General features: G+C 32.2%; 2 protein-coding genes across 2 annotated transcripts in view; both read left to right on the plus strand.

Moving 5' to 3' along the window:
• Window positions 1-1,346: 1,346 nt before the first annotated feature.
• LOC129886895 (callose synthase 2) overlaps window positions 1,347-22,294 on the plus strand; it is a 45,556-nt gene continuing 24,608 nt past the window's right edge. The window contains exon 1 of the mRNA XM_055961787.1: window positions 1,347-1,352. The gene's annotated coding sequence lies outside the window, so the exon portion shown is untranslated. The remainder of the gene's footprint in view (window positions 1,353-22,294) is intronic.
• LOC129886896 (citrate synthase, mitochondrial) lies at window positions 8,964-17,806 on the plus strand. The gene is made up of 20 exons (XM_055961788.1): window positions 8,964-9,185; window positions 9,470-9,544; window positions 9,682-9,744; window positions 11,554-11,595; window positions 11,899-11,964; window positions 12,045-12,110; window positions 12,223-12,336; window positions 12,713-12,776; window positions 13,008-13,090; window positions 13,962-14,011; window positions 14,088-14,165; window positions 14,362-14,490; window positions 14,627-14,669; window positions 14,861-14,947; window positions 15,650-15,751; window positions 16,326-16,433; window positions 16,516-16,566; window positions 17,125-17,198; window positions 17,287-17,338; window positions 17,436-17,806. Exons 2-20 carry the CDS (start codon window positions 9,494-9,496, stop codon window positions 17,523-17,525), a joined length of 1,413 nt encoding a protein of 470 aa, XP_055817763.1. The 5' UTR covers window positions 8,964-9,185; window positions 9,470-9,493; the 3' UTR covers window positions 17,526-17,806.

The raw sequence follows: 22,294 nt of genomic DNA on the forward strand, positions 1-22,294 counted from the left end.
AAAAGAAAATAGATTGGAATGAATTATCATTATCTTATTTAGATCCTCGTACAAATAAATGTGAACTGAAAGTTCAAAAGATAATTCATCTGCAAAATATTGCAAATCAACTGCCAAAGTACTCACTGACCTATCAAGATTTACTAAATCTCATATTTCAGCTGCTATTTGTCACGACCCAAAATCGAGGTCATGATGACACACATCTCAAAACCCAATCTCATGTGTAACCCTAAAAATAAAACTCATATAAGACTCCCAAAGGGAAAAGTGATGACACAATTTAAATAAAAAAAATTATCCCAAAACCTGGTGTTATAAGTATAAATAGCATCTAATACAAGGTTCGAATCTGAAGATACAACATAAGTCTCTGAATGATACAAAAGACTGAAAAATAAAGATAGACTAGTGACGATTCGAATTCTGGGACCTCACCACTAATCTGAGAATACACAATCCGCTAGAATATCAACTGTCACATGAGGTACCCCGACTAGTTACTGCATCAAAATGAGATACAGAAATAGGGGTGAATATAATTCATATGTACTTAGTAGGTTTTAGCTGACTGAGTATAAGGAATTAATCAAACCTATGAAATAAATTAAGGAATGCTTCCACCTGCATACAGAAAAGTCTCACTTCAGCATCGGTGCCGCTAGTTTATATATATATAATGGCGTGAGTAAAGTAAATCCATAATAACAGCTCATAATCACAATTAATCAGATAATTCAAGTAGCACAGATATCAATGCAATGTAATACAATGCAATGCAATATGATGATGCAATGATATGGTAGTACGGTGGAATCAAGGCTGTCGCACAGCCTGTCGTATACACCTGCCGAGTTGTGCTACCAAGTAGGACCCATGGGGGTCTCGTAGACCATATACCCCAATTACAATATCTTATTATCCTTGCCACCTCCTCGTGGTCAAGAGATCACAATGCATCCACTATCCTGTCGGAAAACTGTTCCAGTCAGGAACTCAAGATACAAAGGTTGGGATCACAATGCATCTACTACCCTCTGGAAAACTGCCTCGATCAGGGACTCAAGATGCAAATGTTTAAACATGTTTCATTTTCTTTCTCAAAAAGAATTTTCATATTTCTCAACTTCCCATGTTTCATTTTATGATGAATGAGGATGAATGCATCAAAATACACATGACAAAGAAGTAATATTCAACTCATATGTGGTACAAAGTTCAAAGTTCTCAAAACTTAATCTACATATGATATTCACCCTTAATAAATAGTAGTGGGAAGGAAATGCTTCCATTTAAATATTCACCCATTTCTCAATGATATTTCAATACTCAAGCATGCTAAAAAAAAACCAACTCAATCCCTCAGGCGGGCATCACAAGTCAAATAATATACGCAAGCCTCTCTTTTAGGCAAATCATGAATCACATGCTCTCAAAACAAATAAGATAACAAATAAGCCCCCCACACGGCCTATGTAATACAAATAAACCCCCCCAGGACAACACATTAATAAATAAGCCCTCACACGACATATATATATATATATCATTCTTAACTTATACTAAAACCCCATCCCGAAGTCTATAACATATGAATGACCAATGACCCCATCTCAGTCTCAAAGAAGGATAGTCAAACCTACCTCAATTGTCGAAACCACACTCGAACACCTCCACTGAATAAGCAATTCTCGAATTCAATGTCCGTACTGACAACCCACTATCAATAATAAAATATATACATCACAAGGAGTCCAATGACACCCATATTGATAGGTTTCAAAAGCGGGGGTAAAATGGTCCAAAAATTAATTATTTCTGAAAAAGATCAAATTTAGAAACTTACTGGACAATCACATTCTACTTGTAATAAGAAAGTCATGGTTGAAAAACCCATAAAAATAGAGCTCAAAACGAGTTAGAAATTACCATTTTCCTTAAATTCGAATTAGGGAAGAAACAAATATTTTTGGGGGGTTTGAAACTAAAATTTAAGAGTTAAAATCATCAAATACTTAATGAAAAGGGAAGTTTTTAGGTCAAAAATCACTTACCCAACACTTTGCCTCAAAAATCTCTTCTCAAATCGTCTCAAAGAGTTCAAGAACTCAAACAAATGGTGAACAAAATATTGAAATGGAAGAAATGGGCATTTTCTGTCCAAAAAGTTATACTGTTCACGCGTGTTGACCACGGTCAACTTACACCACCACCCTTCAAAACATATTTTTGACCCTCAAAACTCATTCGGAACTGTATAAGTATGTGCCAATAGTGCAAATTGATCAAATAATACTTAGGGGCACTAAAAATAGGGGTAAAATGATAATTTCACATAAATTTTTAAAAATGACCCTCAAGGTCATTACGCTAATGCTCCAATTCGAGTTGATGTTTCAGTAGGACAAATAATTAATATAAATGAGTCTAAATCATGCTTAAAATGTGGTAGAACGATCGATTTCAAAGATAAAAATCCTAAAAAAAGGAGCAAATAATTAAGATGGTTATGATATGAAAGAACTTGCTCAAGAAGAGCGAGGAGGCATAACAATTGATAAAACTTTGGAAGAGGTTAAGGCGCCTGAAAATGATGAAGAAATTTTAATAAATTATGTCTCATCAGAAAAAAATATATAAAATCGAAATAATGTAATTGTCGACAATAATTCTACTTATAATGTTGCTATTGAAATAATGTAATAAAATTGGGATATTGAACCAAAATCTATCGATGAATGTAGACATAAGAATTATTGGCCAAAATGAAAAGATGCAATTCAAGTTGAATTAGTTTCGCTTGAAAAACGTGAAGTTTTCAGATCGATAGTCCGAACACCTAAAGCTATAAAACCAGTGGGGTACAAATAGGTCCTTGTGCGAAAATGAAATGAAAAAAATAAAGTCGTAAAATATAAAGCATGACTTGTGGCACAAGGATTTTCGTAAAAACCTAGCATTGATTATATGGAAACATATTCTCCTGTGGTGGATGCAATCACTTTCAAGCATCTTATAAATTTGGCAGTTCATGAAAAACTTGGCATGCATCCGATGAATGTCGTTACAACCTATTTAAATGTCTCTCTGGATAATGATATTTTTATGAAAATTCTTGAAAGATTTAAAATGTCTGAAATATATAAATATTTCCGGAAAACTTGTTCAATAAAATTTCAAAAATCTTTATATGGGCTGAAACAATATGGGTGAATCGAGTACAATCGTCTTAGTGAATATTTGCTAAAAGAAGGATATAAAAATAATCTAATTTTTTCTTGTGTCTTTATGAAAAGATCTGGATCTGAATTTGTCATAATAGCCATATTTGTTGATGATTTGAATATTATCAAAACTCCTAAAGAACTTTCAAAAATAGTAAATATCTAAAAAAGGAATTTGAAATGAAAAATCTCGGAAAGAAAAAAAATTGTCTTGGTCTACGAATTAAACATTTTACAAATGAGATATTTATCCATCAATCAACATATATAGAAAATATTTTTAAAAGATTTTACATGGATAAAGCATACCACTGAGTACCTCAATGGTTGTGAAATCTCTTGATATTAATAAAGATCCATTTCGACCTCATGAAAATGATGAAGAGCTTATTGGTGCTAAAATACCATATCTTAGTGCAATTGGTGCATTAATGTATCTTGTCAACAATTCCAGAACAGATATAGCTTTCTCTGTATGCTTGTTGACAAGATTTAGTTCTTCCCCAATGCGAAGACATTGGAATGGAATTAAGCATATATTCAGATACCTCCAAGGGACTACCAATATGAAATTATTTTACTCAAATGAATCCACGTTACAATTGATTGGTTATACAGATGCAAGATATTTATCTAATCCCCACAAAGGTCGATTGCAGATAGGCTACTTATTTACATATGGTGGTACAACTATATCATGACGTTCAACAAAGCAAACTATAATTGTCACTTCTTCAAATCATGCAGAGATAATAGTCATTCATGAAGCAAGTCGAGAATATATTTGGTTAAGATCAATAACTCAACACATTCAAGAAACATATGGCCTCTATTTGAAAAAAGACATTCCAACAATATTGTATGAAGACAATGGTGCATGTAGAACTCAACTGAATGGAGGATACATCAAAGGAAACAGAACAAAACATATTTCACCAAAATTCTTCTTTACTCATGATCTTCAAAAGAAAGGTGAAATAGATATACAACAAGTTTGTTCGAGTGATAATCTTGCAGATTTATTCACGAAGGCATTATCAATATCAAATTTTGAGAAGCTAAGATATAAGATTGAAATGCACCGTCTCCAAAATATCAAATGAAGTTTTCATTAGGGGAGGGGGGTAAAATCACTGTACTCTTTTTTTCTTAACCAAGATTTTCTCCCACAGGATTTTTCTAGTAGAGTTTTTAATGAGTCATCACTCAAGGCGTATTACTAGATATGTGTACTATTTTTCTTTCACTAGTTTTTTTTCTCACTGGGTTTTTTCTAGTAAGGTTTTAACGAGACACAACATTTATGAGTATTCAGGATAACTATGTATATTATTTCTTGTAAATTTCTTAATGAGGCACATTACACATGGACATCCAATGAGTAGTGTTATGAAATAGAGAAAAGTGGATACTCCATTAGTAATGGGGCCCACATAATGGCAAAATTAGGTTATGTGACTCTTTCTTTTTCAATGAAAGTTTGGCTATAAATAGCCATATGTTTTCTGTGGAATGATACACACACAAAAAAAATTCTCAATTCTCTCTGCTTTCTGTTTTTCTTTCTTGTCTTTTGCTTACTTTTCTTATAATTTTATTACTTTTATAACAATAAGTAGTTATTCTCTTATTTTCATTCTCCTATTTTTAATTGTTAATTCATATTTGTAGACGGATAAATAGTTTGGATTGAGTCTAATTTAGATAAATATTTTGCATAATGGGTCTAATTTCTGTAGTTTTTCTTAAAGATATTTGTTTTGAACGATGCTCCTTCCATTTACTTTTATTTTTTACATATTTTTAAAATAGATTTTTTTATTTTTATTTGCACTTTTGACATATCAAAAAAGACAGTTATTTTTTTCATATATATATATATATATATATATATATATATATTTCTTATCAAATGTATTGAGATCGATTGAACCATTAATTTTATGTTATATTATTCACTACTAATAGTTTTAATATACACATTTGATTTAATTATATTAAAATTTTACAATGATAAAAAAAATATTATTTGGCAGAAATGGGTGGCAGTGTTGTTGCGGGTTTCAATTGAGAATTGTGTTGGCTAATGATGATGTTGTATGTGGATAGTGATGATGGTTGATAGTAGAAGTTGATAATAGTATTGGGGATAGCATATGATAATTGGATAAAAGTGACATCAAATGTGGCAATGAATAATGATGGTGGTTGATGATATATATATATATGTGTGTGTGTGTTTGTGATATTGTTGATTGGTGGTGGTAATGATTATAAATATTGAGTAGCAATGATGATAATTGATTATAGTGATTATCAACAATAGCGGTTGTTTCTAAAGATGATGGTTGTGGATGATAAGTTAATAATGAAGGTTGGTGATGACGTTAGTTGATAAATGATGTGGTAGCTATGAATGGATGAATTGGTAAACTGTCATCTTTGTATGTATCTTTGCATACAAATCCCAATAATAAAAATATTTTGTTACGATTTCTAATCATCAAGATGCCATCTTTGTACGTATCTTTGCATATAAAATAAATGATTTAACGAGAAAAATTTGAATAATTGTTGAAGATATTTATTAATCGCAAAAAAAGTAAAATGAGGAGCATTATCAAAATGCTTATTTTTTAAATTAGTGGCAGAGTTGTGATTTTTACTAATGAATTCAAAATATGAAGAAATCAACACATAGAAGTTATAGAAAAGAGGGTCAACCCCTACCATTTATACTCATAAAAATACTCCTTTCGTCTCATTTTAGTTGACATGATTTTTTTTTGAGAGTCAAACTATATGAACTTTAACTGACATTTTAAGATCTATTTTTTTATCATATTGATATGAAAAAAATTATAACTTATAGTACTTTTCGTATAGTTTTTGAATATCTATTTTTTTTATTTTATAATATTGAGTTAAAATAATATAATTTAACTTTAAAAATTAATAAAATTAACTTTCGAAAAATGTAACATGACAACTAAAATAGAACATAAAGAATACTAATTTTAACTATGTCTAAACAATATATTTTTTCACCAAAAAATTCTAATGAACCCTAAATCTTTTCCGTATTTCCACATCCCTTCTTTAACACTTCAATGAGATTTATTAGTGACTTGTCGGGAATAAGATTCCAAATTTGAAGGAAAGAGCACCTCATCACTGGCACATGGCTTCTCTATCTTATTATTCATCACCAGAATATGGAATCTGGTGCTTACTAGTGGAAAAATAATTCATACTTGTATTTGTCTTCTTCGACATCGTGTAAAAGAATTCATGCTTGATATTTTATTTATATATACCATCGTCTAATTAATTTTTATATTATTATATTATATTTACTTGTTATAATAATTTTGATGTACGAATTTTACTTGTTACGAAGAATTATTTGTAGAGACAATTAATGGCACAAACAACAAATGTACTTATTTATGTTTCGGATTTATTTACTCAAAGATAAAAGAAAATAATCATTAAAGATCAATTCATGGTACCTTAACATACCTTTGTGGTTGCTGCAAAGGGCAAGTATGATAATTAAACACATGTATACTTTGTTTTATTTTAAATTTACTAAAATTACAATAAGTATTATCATATTAACACTCTTCTTTAAATTATAGATTCTCTTCTGATTAATTCTCAGATGATAATTGTTTACCACCATAGATCTCAAAGAAGATTTTGATTTCGTTTTTTTTCCTTTCCGAAACATGCATGGTTGGAAATATATTTTAGATATTAAGACATTAGAAAAAGTTAGCGAAATAAGGAGTTTTTATTCTTAATTAGATATTTCGAATTTGAGTTTATAGTTCTTTAATAGATTTTACGCGATATAAATTCAAATTAATTAAAGTCTCAAAATGAATAGCAAACAAAATATGAAAATCGTATCATAAATAGTTAAATTCTCTTAGTTTTATTTCTTATTTTTCTTTATGGTGAGGATGGACTCATAATAATAAGATAATAAAAAAAAAATAGAAGAATGTGTTAGCAGAAAATATAATTTCATGAAATAGAAATACCCATTAGAAGAATGTAGTGCTTTGATAAATTTGGACTTAAGTCATTGACCAATCCCATAAAGTTTCTGCACATTTCAATTAGACATTTAATTAGAACTAGTTTTTATTAAATATCTAAATTATTTAAAATATTTATCTATTAAGCACAAAATATTGATTTGACCAAAAAATATGTTATGCACTTCTCTTGAGAGCGTGATTTTTTTTTTTCAAAATAGTGTTTTTTTAATTTAAAAAACCACCTTTTCTTCTAACTTGGAGAATTTTTTCTTTCTTGACACTTTTTCCAAAAAAAGAAGAAAGCACCCTCTTATTTTAGTTTTGAAACGTTTCTCCATTTTTATCTTCAGCATTGTTCTTTTTTTTTTTTTTAATTTCTTTTAAATCTGAATCAACTAATTGAATATGTATGAAGAAAAAAGAAAAAAAAATTAAAAAAAATTTATGCATTGGAGGAAAAAAAGTTAGCCCATGTCAGTCTATCACCATTTTCGAACAACATTACTATTCAAACTAAAATATAAATCCACTAAATTTATCAAAAATGATATTCAAAATTTGATAGAATAAATTTGTGAGCTATCAATTTCTTTTTGACATCGATCTAGAAATGAGCAAACTGCCGGTAAATTCTCTTCTTTCTTCACTCTTGTACAAATCTTTCTCTATATCTTTCTCTGTGATGTATCAAATATGAAAAATATTTTTTTACAAAGAAATTGAATCTCCAAGTAATTTGAAAAGAAATTGAATTTTGTGGTTTGACAGAAAATGTGTTTTGGGAAGAAGAGGAAGAAGAAAGTAGAATAATGTTGACATTTTTTTAAAAAAAATAGTTAGAAATAGTATTTGAAATAATTTTAAATATAAATTTATTTTCTATAATTTTGTGAGCTTAGTGCCACGTTATTTTTTAATTAATCGTTTTGCCATGCCATTGCAAGTGTTTTACGAATTCATCATATTTTTTTTATTATCAAAAAATATCTAATAGAAACAGATTTTGAATAGTTTAAACTGTTTAATAAGTATTAGTCCGGTGGATATCTTAATCCATAAATTAATGTTCAAAAGAGAGAATTGATTATTGAATAGTCATAATTCTTTGTGGGACGATGGGACATCCAAAAGTCATAATGGAGTGCTATTCTGGCGGCTAGCCCGCAGCCTAGAAAACACATTGCTTTTGCATTATTCACCATTTATCTTTTATTTAATTTTCTTTAGTATGCGATTGTTTTTGCTGAAAATAAAATTAAAAAAAATCAAGAGAAAGTATGTAAAATTTACATTCAATGCAACTAATGATTTTTTAAAAATAGGCTGCTTGATATTTTAAACTCTGCAATGACGAAGTTTTGTGGATAACAGAAATTTTACTTATGTAGTAATATAAAAATTCTTTAGAAATGCAACTTTATAAAAAAAGAAAAGCTCTTGAAAATTCTAAAAACAAGAGATTTTATGACTGAAAAAAAGTTAGCACTAAAATTTTACGCATCGTTCAACATGCTATGAACGGACAATCAAAAAAATTATGAAGTATGAATAATTTTTTTTTATAAATATTTATATTATCGATTTGTAAAGGCTTTTATTATAATTTTAAAACTCTAAAAAAAATAGTACTAAGATGATTGTTTTTTTGTTAGTTGAATCGTTTAAATACTTTTTCTAAGGTGGAAATCGTCTTCAACTTAGCTTTATTTTGCCTTTTCGACGCCTTCAATATTTGAAGTCAAAGACGACCTCGATTGAATATTATATTTTTTTCTTTTTAGGAAAAATAAAAACAGTGTTTTTCCGTGCAAAAAAAATAAAAATACTCCAGTGTAATAAAACGAACCGCACAGGTCTTTGAAGGAGCAAATTCTTTTTCGCTCCATCAGCCTACTTGAGATCTAGGTGAAAGGTACGCATCCTTCCCTTTAATCGCCATTTCCAGAATCTGTTAATCTTTATTAAATGCTTTTGATAATATTTATCAGTGAATTAATCTGCTTTCAACATCTTATTTGAATTAATTGGTGATCTATTTTGACCTTTTGGCTGATTTTGAACAATCCCGTTCTGGTATCCTCCTTTATGAAATGCACGTTTATATGGAATTTTCTACTGTTTTGAACTGGTGATTGTCTTCATGAAACATTTACAGATATTTCTGATTTTGTGATTAATCTAACTTTGGTGATGCAGTTGATTTTCTTATTTTCGCGAGCAATGGTGTTCTACCGTAGCGTTTCGTTGCTGTCAAAGCTGCGCTCTCGAGCGGTGAGTTGCAAAGGAAAAATAAATAATTGTTGTTCTTGTGATGGATTAATAATTTTAATAGTTTTTTTTATAATTGAATTCCTTTTAATCAAGTATGTATATTCCTGATCTAAATTCAATTAATTATTGAATTATAGGTCCAACAGTCAAGTCTTAGCAATTCTGTGCGCTGGCTTCAAGTTCAAACCTCTTCCGGTCTTGTAAGTTCTAATGTCTCCGTCTGCAAAAATAATTAATGAGCTGTATGATTAGTTTGTGACTACATATTATCAATTACCAAGCTAGTTGGGATAAGTTCTACTAAAACTTTTCAAAGTTATGAAAGCAACCAATTATTTTGTTGTGGAGCATCTTGATATCGGAAGGACATCGGGGTTATTGTGTTTTTTATACTGAAGAAGTTCATATTAGTAATGTTAGGAATGAAGATGAAAATTTTATTTATTTGGTGCACAGCTTCTCCAATTGTGTTTCCAAGGCCAAAATGTGTCTGTGATAGTGAACTCCTGAAGGATGGAGTAGCATGACTTGACAGAAAAAAACCCCACTTTTGTGCCTTTCCAGCATTGGCAGTCTTGTTTATTAGGACAGATGGACAGGGATTCTATCTCTTGTACCAATATGCAGACTCGGTTCAATTCCCAATCAGTACAATTCCTTCGGAAATCTAAATTCCACCCGCAATTGGGGTAACAATCAGCAACAAGAGCTACCTGATTGGAAGCCAAAGAAAAGAATTCTGGGATTTGTTGATTGAGAGGGATATGACCCACCAAGCATCATGCCAAAAGCTTATCACCCTCCCGTCTCCCAACAGAAAATAGGCGTTGCTCAGAAATCTTCTCGATGTGGCCTGACTGTTTTCCGTACAGAGAAGCCGTAAGAGTTAGATGGGGACTTTGTTATCCACTGATTGAGAATCCCAAACTTGGTTTCTATGACTTTTCTCCCAGCGCTTGATCCTGCAGTATGAATCTGGATCTCCATAACCATTTACGAAGGAGATTGTCATTTCGAATTTTTAAGTTCGTTACTCCGAAACCACCAGCTTGGTTTTGCTACTTCATAAGTTAACTACTCTTTTTTCTTTCATTTTTTATTTTCTGGATTTTGATGACCATTACCTGAGTATGAAATGGTGGTTTGAGCTTCTCATTGTGTTTTAAAATTAATTTCCCTACATCATTAAGCACCTGGGCTCTAGCTTATATAACATCCTTTATGGAAAGATAGATTTTGCAGTGAAGACACTGCAGAAACACTATGGCGGCTTTAAGATCTGCCATCTTGTTAACAAAATGACTCCCAAGATTATGAAATTATTGTTTTCTCTTCGGTATGGCCTTCTTGGGTCAAGTTAATCTGCCACTTGACTAGTCTTGACAGGGTGTAAGCAAATTAATTTTGAGGATGCATTTGATGTTACAAGCTAAATTATATGTTTGGCCAACTAATTTTCTTCAAACACTTGAAGGCAATGGCTCATATGCTAGGTTGTAATGCAGTTATAGGGCTCTCAAAGTGTAACATTTTTTCTCTCGGATTTTTGAATGTCACCTGAAATTTTGTTGCAAATTGACTAGTCCAGTGAAGCATAAATCGCAAGCATTACTGTGTCCTTTATTTTGTGCAACACATTGTTAGTGTTCATTGTTATACCACAGAGGAGAATAGACAAGAGAGAATACACATTTGCATTTAAAACCTAGGCTAATTGCCATTGTATGGTTGATTACTTACCTTCTTTCTTTTCAACTTTGGTTTGTAATAGCCAGTCTACAAATTTCCACCTGACCCTCTCCTGCCCTTGTTTGCTATTTTTTTTTTCTTTTCCAGAGGACAAATTATTTAGGCAGGCGAGTGTACAACCGCTGTCTAATTTTATAGTACTTTGGTTAACTTGAAATGATAAATGCAAAATGTTTTACCCTTCATCTTTTAATCACTTCTTCTTACACTTATTTCTTAATATCCACATATAATTCAATTAATAATTTTATTTGATATAGGATCTGCGTTCTGAGCTGCAAGAATTGATTCCTGAACAACAGGTATATATAGATTCATTTCTTACCTCTTTAGTTCCCTTTGATTCCAGAGCTTAAGTTTGTGTATATTGGGGCTTTACTTCACATTTTCTACTTTTCCACTAAACTACACGGGAGAATGTTTTCACCAAAACACGTTTTTTCTCTCTTCTACCGATGAAAATTTTCTATATAGAAAAAAGAAGTCTCATGTTTTGTATACACTGAAGGGGTTTCATAAAGTTGTGGAGATGTGAGATCATCTATCATGTGATATATGTATATTTTTGATTATCTAATTCTCGTGATTATTTTCTTTTTCATTAGGATCGCCTGAAAAAGATCAAGTCAGAATATGGAAAGGTTCAATTGGGGAACATCACAGTTGATATGGTAACTATAAGTTTTTAGTTAAATATAAGTTTGGGAAAATGCTGTAAATCTGGATTGACATTTGCTGTTCAATTTGAAAGGTTCTTGGTGGAATGAGAGGAATGACAGGATTATTGTGGGAAACTTCATTACTTGACCCTGATGAGGTTACATTCTACCTAATCTGTATCCCATAATGAATGCAAGTCAATCTCAAAATCATATTAATTTCGGTGATTGCTGTTGCGCCATTCATTACCCACTGCTCTATTCTTTCAGGGAATTCGCTTCCGGGGGTTGTCTATACCTGAATGCCAAAAGGTATTACCTACAGCAAAGCCTGGGGGTGAGCCCTTGCCTGAAGGTCTTCTCTGGCTTCTTTTAACAGGAAAGGTGAGCTCTTGAGTGCTTAATTTATCCCATCACAGGGGGAATTTGAAATAACATTCATTAAAGCTGCTTCACGATGTTGCTCTAGTTTTATTGTCATTGAGTTCGAAGTATGAATTGGTAAGACACTCAAAGATTCTCTGTTGAACAGCTCTAAAGCCCTGAGTTTGGACTGAGCTGCTCCTTCTGTGCAAATAGATAGATTTCTTTTTCTCATTCATACGAAGCCGTACCTACTCTGATTATATAATATTGCAAGAAGTGTGCTAAACTGAGTCTGATTTGTCTAAAAAAATTGCTATAGGAGTTCTTGGGGTGGTTATTCTACATGCTTAGATTTTAAGACTATACTTATCTTCTCTCTCATACTCTTGTGAAGGTGCCATCAAAAGAGCAAGTGAATTCATTGTCTCAGGAATTGCAGAGTCGGGCTACTATCCCTGGTATGTTAGTTTTCCTATTGTATTTTCTTGTTCATTCTTTTATTGGATGCTGTTAGTCTTTGGCTTTTACAATATAGCTATCACTCCTTTAATTTGAATCTTTTTAATTATAAGTTAAGTTGCATAATATCCATTCATCGCACCTATGTTACCTTACTAAAAAATATTCATTCATCGCACCACTTGATGCTTTCCTTTTCCGAGGTTTTATCAGTAACTTTATTGCTGCAGATCATGTATACAAAACTATTGATGCCTTACCAGTCACAGCTCATCCAATGACCCAGTTTACTACTGGAGTCATGGCTCTTCAGGTGAAATTTGAACTATTTAATTCTCTGTTTCTGCTTTCAGTAATTTCCTAATTATCATGCATGCACGATTAAACATAGATCCTTTGATTTGAGTCTGACCTTTCTGATCTTCACTACCAACACTTGATCTTCACAACAGACGATTTGGGTGCTTCTCAACAAACTATAGGGTGTGTGAAGTTGGTTGACCTGCTGCTGTAATGTTTTATTTGATGCCTGCGCCTATTGGCTTGGTGAACTTGGAATCTGTAGCGACACTCCGTATGTACAATTTTTGGTGAATTGTCGTGTAATCAAGGATATCTTGTCCTTTCTTCCATTTATATCCTTCCACCTGCGAAGACCGAACCATTCATACTTTCATCTCTTTTAGTGAGTTTTGGGAGATTTAAGTAGGTGTTTTGGACATGATTTGGTTGAGATTTGAAAAATGTAGTATTTTGAGTTGAAGTTGAAAAAGGGTATTGGGAGGTTGAAGTTGTGATTGGACATCAAATTACAGTTGAGATTTTGTCAGTGAATTTGAAAATCCTAAAAATGTTTTTTTTTTTTTTCAAACTTCAAATTCTATACTTCAAGTTTGAAGAGTCCTTCAAAATAATCTCCAAATATTATTTCAAATATTTGGAATCTTATCTATGGCTAAATGGTTCCTAAGTGCTTTAAGAGATATGTAGGATCATGAAGCAGCTCTGGGTGTTGAAATTCATATTCTATTGTCTTGTTGTTTTGTGGATCTTTGAGAACTTTGGAATCAAAAGATGAAAGAAGGAATTTCATCTGTGTTTAACTCAAGAAAATGGTGGTTTCATCTGTTGCAGTCTTATTAGGAGATTTCAACCACCAATTCACTACCTTGTTTTCTCTGTAGGTTCAAAGTGAATTTCAAAAGGCATATGAGAAAGGGATTCACAAATCAAAGTGAGCCTCGTTAAAGCCATCTCTTGTAGCTGGTTATTTGTTTTCCAGGAAAACACTAACAATGTCGTGTCATTAGGTTTTGGGAACCGACATATGAGGATTCCATGAGTCTGATTGCTCAAGTTCCACTTGTTGCTGCTTATGTTTATCGCAGGTCAGATAATAGTATGGCATTTACCAGTCTTCATTTTCGTGTTCTCTTTTATCCTCGTATATGTTGCACTTAGAAGAAGATAACTTTTTTATCTGCTCTCTTTGCTTAGTTGCTTTTTGTTACTGGGTTTTAATGCTTACATGAAAATTAGTCTTTGAAACTGTGTAAATTGATCCTTTTGTTTGCACATGTGAAGGATGTACAAGAATGGCGCCACTATAGCTAAGGATGAATCCCTGGATTATGGTGCAAATTTTGCTCACATGCTTGGTTTCAGTAGCGCTGAAATGCATGAACTTATGAGGCTCTATGTCACGATACACAGGTTAATTTGACACCTGAATTATTATAACTATTTTATGATACTTGCTTCTGAGTATTTAACGTCTTTCCTGGCAATCAGGATGTCCAGTTGCGTGTATTTTATAACCAGTTGGCACTGATTTTGTTTTGTGTTGCAGTGATCATGAAGGTGGTAATGTCAGTGCTCATACCGGTCACTTGGTGCGTACTTCACTCTCTGGTTTATTGGAAAACTAACTGTTTACTATTGGTCTTAACTCTTAACATAGAGTTCTTTGTCAAGTAGGAATATGTATTTACAATAGCGTAAGCCTTGTTTTTGTGAATGCTTTTTCATAAGTCAACATTCTGTTGTCAGTTTTTTAAGTAGCACTAATTATACTTAAATTCAGGTTTCTAGTGCTTTGTCAGATCCTTACCTCTCCTTCGCTGCTGCTTTGAATGGTTTAGCCGGACCACTTCATGGTTTAGCCAATCAGGTGCTTTGTCTGCTTTACAGCTGTTGTTTCTTCTATACTGCTTTGATTGCACACTAGGTATTTCCCTTGCTGAAATTTCATATTTTTATCTGGGTATTTAATATTTATCCCCATTGCCTAAGGCTCAAATAAATGGAGGGGGGAAAATCTGAAGTGAAATGGTGTGCGATTTAAGTTGGAAAAAGATATGTGAAATTCCAATGAGCCTGGAGGACAAAAATTTTAGTTACTAAGATGAACAAGCTCTATTCTCTAACTAATACTCTTCATAACTAACATGCCATGGTTGGTGCTTCACCATATGCCTCAATAAATAGTTTTCCATCTACAATATGAATGAAAAACCAAAATGGACTCTATAATTTGATGGAAAGCCTCTGCTTATTTGGCTAGCTGTTCCGTAAAGTCATTCACTCGTCCAAACAAATTCCATCCATTTATCACATGGTCCAATAATTTAAATATGCTTTCCCCCCTCATTTAAAGATTATGTTTGTTTCTGTTAACTATGTTACACAATGACATAAATGTTTCATCATGTCCTGATGGTATGTCTTTTTGTCTGGTTTTATTAAATTCAGAAATTTCCAGCAAGCAGCAGTTCATTAGATATAATTTTAGTGTTTTATTTATTGTACCTGCATTCTGTATCTGCTGGATGATTTAAGTTGACCCAGCTGCCACTTTCTGCTTTGCCCTCAGGAAGTTTTGCTATGGATAAAATCTGTTGTAGAAGAGTGTGGGGAGAACATTTCCAAAGAGCAGTTGAAAGACTATGTTTGGAAAACATTGAACAGTGGCAAGGTAGTATTCAAGTTCTCTGCATATATCTATGTGACTCAGCTAATTTTATTTTTCAATCAATTGGAGCTCACTTCAGATAAAAAGTTTGACTTGCCATCACATGTTACTGAGGTTCAAAGAGTTGATTCTCCATTCAGCATCATTTTTATATTTCATACAGTATTTGAAAATATCAAATGATCATCACATTCTATTTGTCTCATCGACTGCTCTTCTCATCATGGTTACTGAGCTTTACTCGAATGAGATTCGGTAGTTGACTTTGTCTCAAACAAAACCTTTTCTTAGCTTTTATTCTTCATATCTTAATGTGTTGACTGTTGAGTCTTTAAAAAAACTGTTTTCTCTCTCTCTCTCTGTATATATATGTGTGCGTGTGTTGTACGTATATATATTGTAAATGTGTACGTACATAGTCTCTTTCCTCGCCTCCATCTGTCTCCTTCTCTCCCCCCCCCCCCCCACTCCCCCCCTTTCTGGGAGTTTAAATGTTGGTTAGGTAGATGATGGATAACTTTATAGTCACGATCCCATATTGCTGAGCTTGAAATGCTCTATCATTCTCAAATTGCAGGTTGTCCCTGGTTTTGGACATGGAGTTCTCCGAAAGACTGATCCAAGATATACATGCCAGAGAGAGTTTGCTATGAAGCATTTGCCTGAAGATCCACTGTTTCAACTGGTTGGTTCTTAGAAGCCTGAAGCTTTACATTGTTGATACTCTTTAATTCAATGTGTTTGATATTGGCTTTTCGTTCCTGCAGGTTTCAAAACTCTACGAAGTTGTTCCTCCTGTTCTTACAGAACTTGGCAAAGTAAATCTTTCATTTACATTGTTACTGAAATTGCTTTAGCCTGTTATAGCAGTTTAGCATGATTTTTTGTACGTCTATATTTTTTTTTCATTTGGAGGAAGGGGTCGGCATTCGAGTTTTACTAATTACCCACAATCGCCAATAAGATGATTGACTTAAATTTTTGGAAGAACTAAAAATATGGATTAAAATTTTGGAAGAACTTAAATGCATCTTTCAGGTTGTTAGGTAATTATCACTTTTTACTCATGGCTGTCAGCTGAAAATGGGATTTAGTGAGGTATTGGTACCTTACCCATTGTATGTATGACTTTCCCCTTGTCTCACTAATCATTGTGATTCTGTCAGAATCATTGTATGATCTCTCAGATTTATCCTCAGTCTTCTTATTTCATATGGAACTTTCCATAAAATCTAATTATGCTTTGTTTTCTGATTATCCCATAAGCTGCTGTCTTCTTTTGTTGATGCTCTTCCTGAGCTGCTGTAGATTTGGCATTTCATGTGTCTTTCTGTAGGCAGAATGCTTTTATTCATTGACGGGGGACTTTTTTGCAGGTTAAAAACCCTTGGCCAAATGTTGATGCCCACAGTGGTGTGTTGTTGAACTATTATGGTTTAACTGAAGCAAGGTACTACAGATTCATGTTGCTCACAGAATTGAGTGGATGTAAATGGCTCTAAAAAACTGATTTCTTCCTTCCATCTTTTTTCGTACAGATATTATACGGTCCTCTTTGGTGTTTCAAGAGCTCTTGGCATTTGCTCTCAGGTACTTTCTACTATGGTTATTTTTTAATCGTGCCTTCTCTAGTCTTTCTGTTGACTTCCCTAGAAATTCAACTAATACTTTTTCCGGATATTTATAGCTAATTTGGGACCGAGCTCTTGGATTGCCGCTAGAGAGGCCAAAGAGTGTCACAATGGAGTGGCTTGAGAACCATTGCAAGAAAGCGTGAATTGTTTGAGATCTCCGTGAGCATAAAACACAATGTATAATCTTTATGAATAATTGCTTGACAAAGCACTCTTTTCTTGGGGACAAGATAGGTCGCATGGTTAAGGACTTTAGTTCAGACTTCACTGAATTTGTGCGAATTGTATGGTTTCTCGAGCCTTGTCCCTGAATTTTGAACTTAGTCTAGTTGATTCGTTTCTCTTCATTCAGAATCCTCACACGTTGATCCGGCATGTAAAAATAATAGGTCAATGCTATTAATTGCATTCTTGGTTGCCATTAGACTTGTGAATGAATTCCTTTTGCTGGCAAGTTACGCAATAAACTGCAGTTGTGAAGATTTTAAAGTTTGCTAATTCTTACAGTCGCATGTTCGCAATTCCAATAACTGATGATATTATGGACCATGTAATTTCACAGATTCTTCCTGGTATTTAGTTACTCGAGAATTTGCATGTTACCATATCTGCATGGCTATCAAGACGCATATCTTCCTTTTCCTTTATGTGCACCTTTCCATTTTTGGTTTCGTTTTGGTCCTTCAAAAAGTACACTAGCTCATAAATTTAGTTTTTGTACAGGATGACATTAAGCTAGGATGTAAGTTGAGCCGCTAGTACTGCTAGTGCATTCCTTTCGCCAACGAGGGAAGATAGAGTCAATAGTTCAAGACTACTCATTCCCTGTAAGGACCTGTGTCCGTCGTTAGGAATAGGCCAATGGGCAAAGATTTTAGGCTAGAATATTTCGGATAGTAATTTAGAAAAATTTAGCCTAGGCTAGACTTGAACGAATTTTGAGTCAGGAAAGTCTAGTGTGGTCATTTGAATGATGGAGATCAAATCTCTAATTTGATTGGATAGATTGATAGCCAAGACAATACGGAACATTTACGGCTTCGCGGAATCGCATTCGGGCGAGTAAAGCTCTCGGAATCGCAGTTGGCGTGAAGGATATATTTTAATATGTTCTTGGAAAGGGGTGTTATGAAATGGGGGCTTGAAGCACAAACTCCGAGCTTACTGTTTTCGTATATCCCGCCAGAGCGGGATTATTTTCGCCAGAGCGGAATTATTTCCGCCAGAGCGGGATGGGTCTAGCCGAGCGGTTCGAGACAAACCCCAGAAATGGTCTTTTCTACAAAATCAGTTTCTAAGACTTCAAGAGGCGGCCTATGGTGATTTCTATCGACTTTCCATGGATTTTCACGCTTAAGGTAAAAATTTTACTCCCTAAATTCATTCTTTGATTCATAGAACCTATAAATTGTGGTTGGTAATCATTGGGTGGGGGTTTGAACTGAAAATTAATGGTTGAAAATAACCCTAAGGTGGAGTTAGGATCATGAGTTTGGCCTAGGGTGTGAATTGTGTTATATTTCATGATAGTTAGGCCATTGTTGTGGTATTTGTTTGGATCGAGTGTCACGTTCCGACACATATTTGGATCGGGCATCACGTTTCGACACATATTTGGACTGAGTGTTACATTCCGACACAAAGTTGATTGTTTGTAGGTCCCTTGAAAGGACCTTGTGTGAAGTTATAGCATGTGAAAGGTATTGAGTTGTGATATTGTTGAATATGGTTGAACTTGAGATTAGTTGACTTATTCTGTATATGTATATGCCTATAGTGTGTTGAATTTACTTGTCTATGATCCGCTTACTGACTAACCGCGTGATTCTACCTATACACCGTTGCTTTTGTGTATTGATACTACTCTTGCTCTGCCATTTTATTGAGTATAAGACATATTCAGCCGGCTGTGGAGAGACCTCAGTTAGAAAAGTAAAGGCTTGTTCGAAGTCCAAGGGTGAGCTACTCTATCATGCTGTCGTGGACTTTCTCATTAGTCTAGTCCTTCTTTTGGGTCTTAGATGTTCAGACTTTGTTTAGTATGTTGACTTATTTTGGAAATGTTCCCCTTTTTCTTACATTGACATTTGTTAGAGATTTTGTACGGACGACTTTCAGTTCTTAGGATGTATTTACTTCTGCATATTTTGGGTTGATAACTAGGTATTTTTTGAGTTTATGAAAACTCAACATTTATTTTTGATTTAAATCTGCTTCCGCATCTTTAAAATTGTATATACTTTGCGATTATTGTTGTTGATCTGTTTAGAATGGTTTTTCCACCGAAGAATTAGAGTGAGTGCCTGTCACAGCGAATCAGGATCGTGACATTCCCAAAGTCATTGAGTGTACTTTTTTGAAAAAATAGCCTAAAAGATTACAGTGCAAATAACAAATAATATCGTCATGAAAAATATGAACATTTTTTGTCATTTCATCTTCTTAATAACATTATGAGATAATAATAAAAAATATAATTAAATTATTATTATTATTATTATTATTATTTTTACAAATTTGTACCTCAATTATTCAGTATTTTGTTTACCTATTTAAACTATTATTTTTTGGGTTAAAACTTTTAGACGCACCAATAAAATGTTGATGGTGTGTTTACCTTTCTAAATTCTAAACTATCACCGTAGCTTTTTTCCGTATCTACCCAAAAGTAGCCGTAATCTAACTTAGGTATTGCTAATACAACGCAGCATCCATCTGGACCCCTCTTTTGTATTTTCGCATCTTCCTGAGAAAGTTATTGGCGATCACTACAAAATTTTCTTATCAATAGATTTTTATCCATTTTTTAACAGAGGAAAGAGTAAAGACTCAACAATTTTAGTAAACAACTCACTTTATGAGTCTTTTAAAAAAAAGAAAAGAGTCAAATATACCTCTTTGCGGCTAGAAATAATTTAAATATATTATTCGTTATATTTTTTGTTTAAATCTATTTCTTCATTATATTTTTGGTTCAGATATATTCATGTCAATATATTTTGGAATAAATTTATCATTCGTTATAATGGAAAGACACACAACAAAATCAAAATCAAATGAAGAATCCCAAATTTTAAATATTCAATTCTTTTAAAAACCCATCCCTCCGCTTGGAATTATTTTCTTTGCATGGTCTTCTTCTTGCGAAAGTTGGGATCCTTTTTTTCTTTCTTTCAGATTGAGGTCTTTTTAAAAAATGTACCGCTTTTTTAAAATTATGATCAACCTTTTCTGAAAATTTCACTACTAAAGAAAATACAATACTGAAATGTCTTTTAGGAATATTTGATACCCGAAGTCATCCAAAAATCAATTACTTCGCATGTTTAGTAATTTTCTTGTAGTAGTAAGAAGATGTGGCACAGTGATTAATTTTATAGAAATCAATTTGAAGGGCTCTATCTTTAATTTGTGCAGGAAAAGGGCAATACAACGATGTTGTGTGATACATATAACTTATCATTTCTAGCAAAAAAAAAATTATTAAAGAGAAGATGATGAAAAAAAGAACTCAAAGTGGAGGGAATGAGTTGCGATTAGTTATACAAGTGGGTTTGCAAACAAATTGAGAGTAGATAATTTAGTTTTGAGCTTGTCAAATATTTTTTCGTCAAAATTAAGGATAGAAGAAATTGAGAATAGATAATTTAATTTTGAGCTTATCACGTATTTTTTTGTCAAAAATTAAGGATAAATTATCGTGCAAATTCGTAATAGTTTTCTAAGTAGGCGTCTGGACATGCGATTTCAAATCCAACTATGAAATCATGAGATGTGATCAGTGTTTGGACATGCGATTTCACGCTTATTTCATCTCATGACTTCATATCATGAAATGAAATTCCAAATTCTCCAAAAAAACATGATTTGAGAATTTCAAATATAAGAATTAACCCACAAATTTATATTTTGTAAAATGATATCTACTAACTATTTATTTCATATGTAAATAAAATTTATAATTCATATCATTACTTTTTAAACCATTTATATCTCATATACCAATTATTCTCACCAACATAAGATTTATTATTTCTTCAAATCAATTCCTACTTTACTATTTATATTAATAATATTCATTATTTTTGATTAAATTTATTTACCAATCAACTTTATTACTACTTCATTCAATTTTTTTTATTAAATTAAAGTTTAATAAATAAATATGTATTTTTTTAAAATAGCTTTGTTATATTATATTATACGATTTTATAAATTTTTACTTATTTGGTAAAATTATATAAAAAATTGGAAAATTTTTAATAGTTTTACAACTTATAGAGTTCTTATGTTTATGAAAAAACATACGATATAAAAAATTTAAATTACACATCTAAATAAACTTCAACTTTATTTCATCTCATAATTTCATATCATAATTTCAAATTATATCACGTGGCCAAATAGCCCCGAAGTCATATTTTTCCTAATAAAGTAATTGTCATTTTTTTTCTTGGAGACAACTAAAGTATCAAATTATTTTAATATTTTAAGTGGACTAGATATTTTCCCTTTACCAATAGAGTACGTCCTTGAAATTTCTGGGTGGAACCTAGCAGGTTGTATGAAATTACTCCAAATAAAGAATGTCTAACACATACACATCTAATTGACACAGAAAGACTCAAATAGCTATGTTTGAATCACCATAAAAGTGAAAAATTTAATTTGTACTTCCCGTCTCAATTTATGTATTACTTTTTTTATTTTTTTAAAATTATAATTTTATATTTTAAAAATAATTTAATGTTAAAATTCTTATTTTCTATTAATAAGATAATTTATAATTATATAAATGTCTAAGACGTACTTTTAAGTATCAGATTAAAAGTTAACTCAATGGATATTAAAATAATGTCACGAAACTTGAAATGAAAAGAATATTATTTTAAAAGGGTTAATAAATTGAACA

Source organism: Solanum dulcamara, chromosome 4 (assembly GCF_947179165.1).
Source record: "Solanum dulcamara chromosome 4, daSolDulc1.2, whole genome shotgun sequence".
In the NCBI taxonomy this organism is placed as follows: Eukaryota; Viridiplantae; Streptophyta; class Magnoliopsida; order Solanales; family Solanaceae; genus Solanum; species Solanum dulcamara.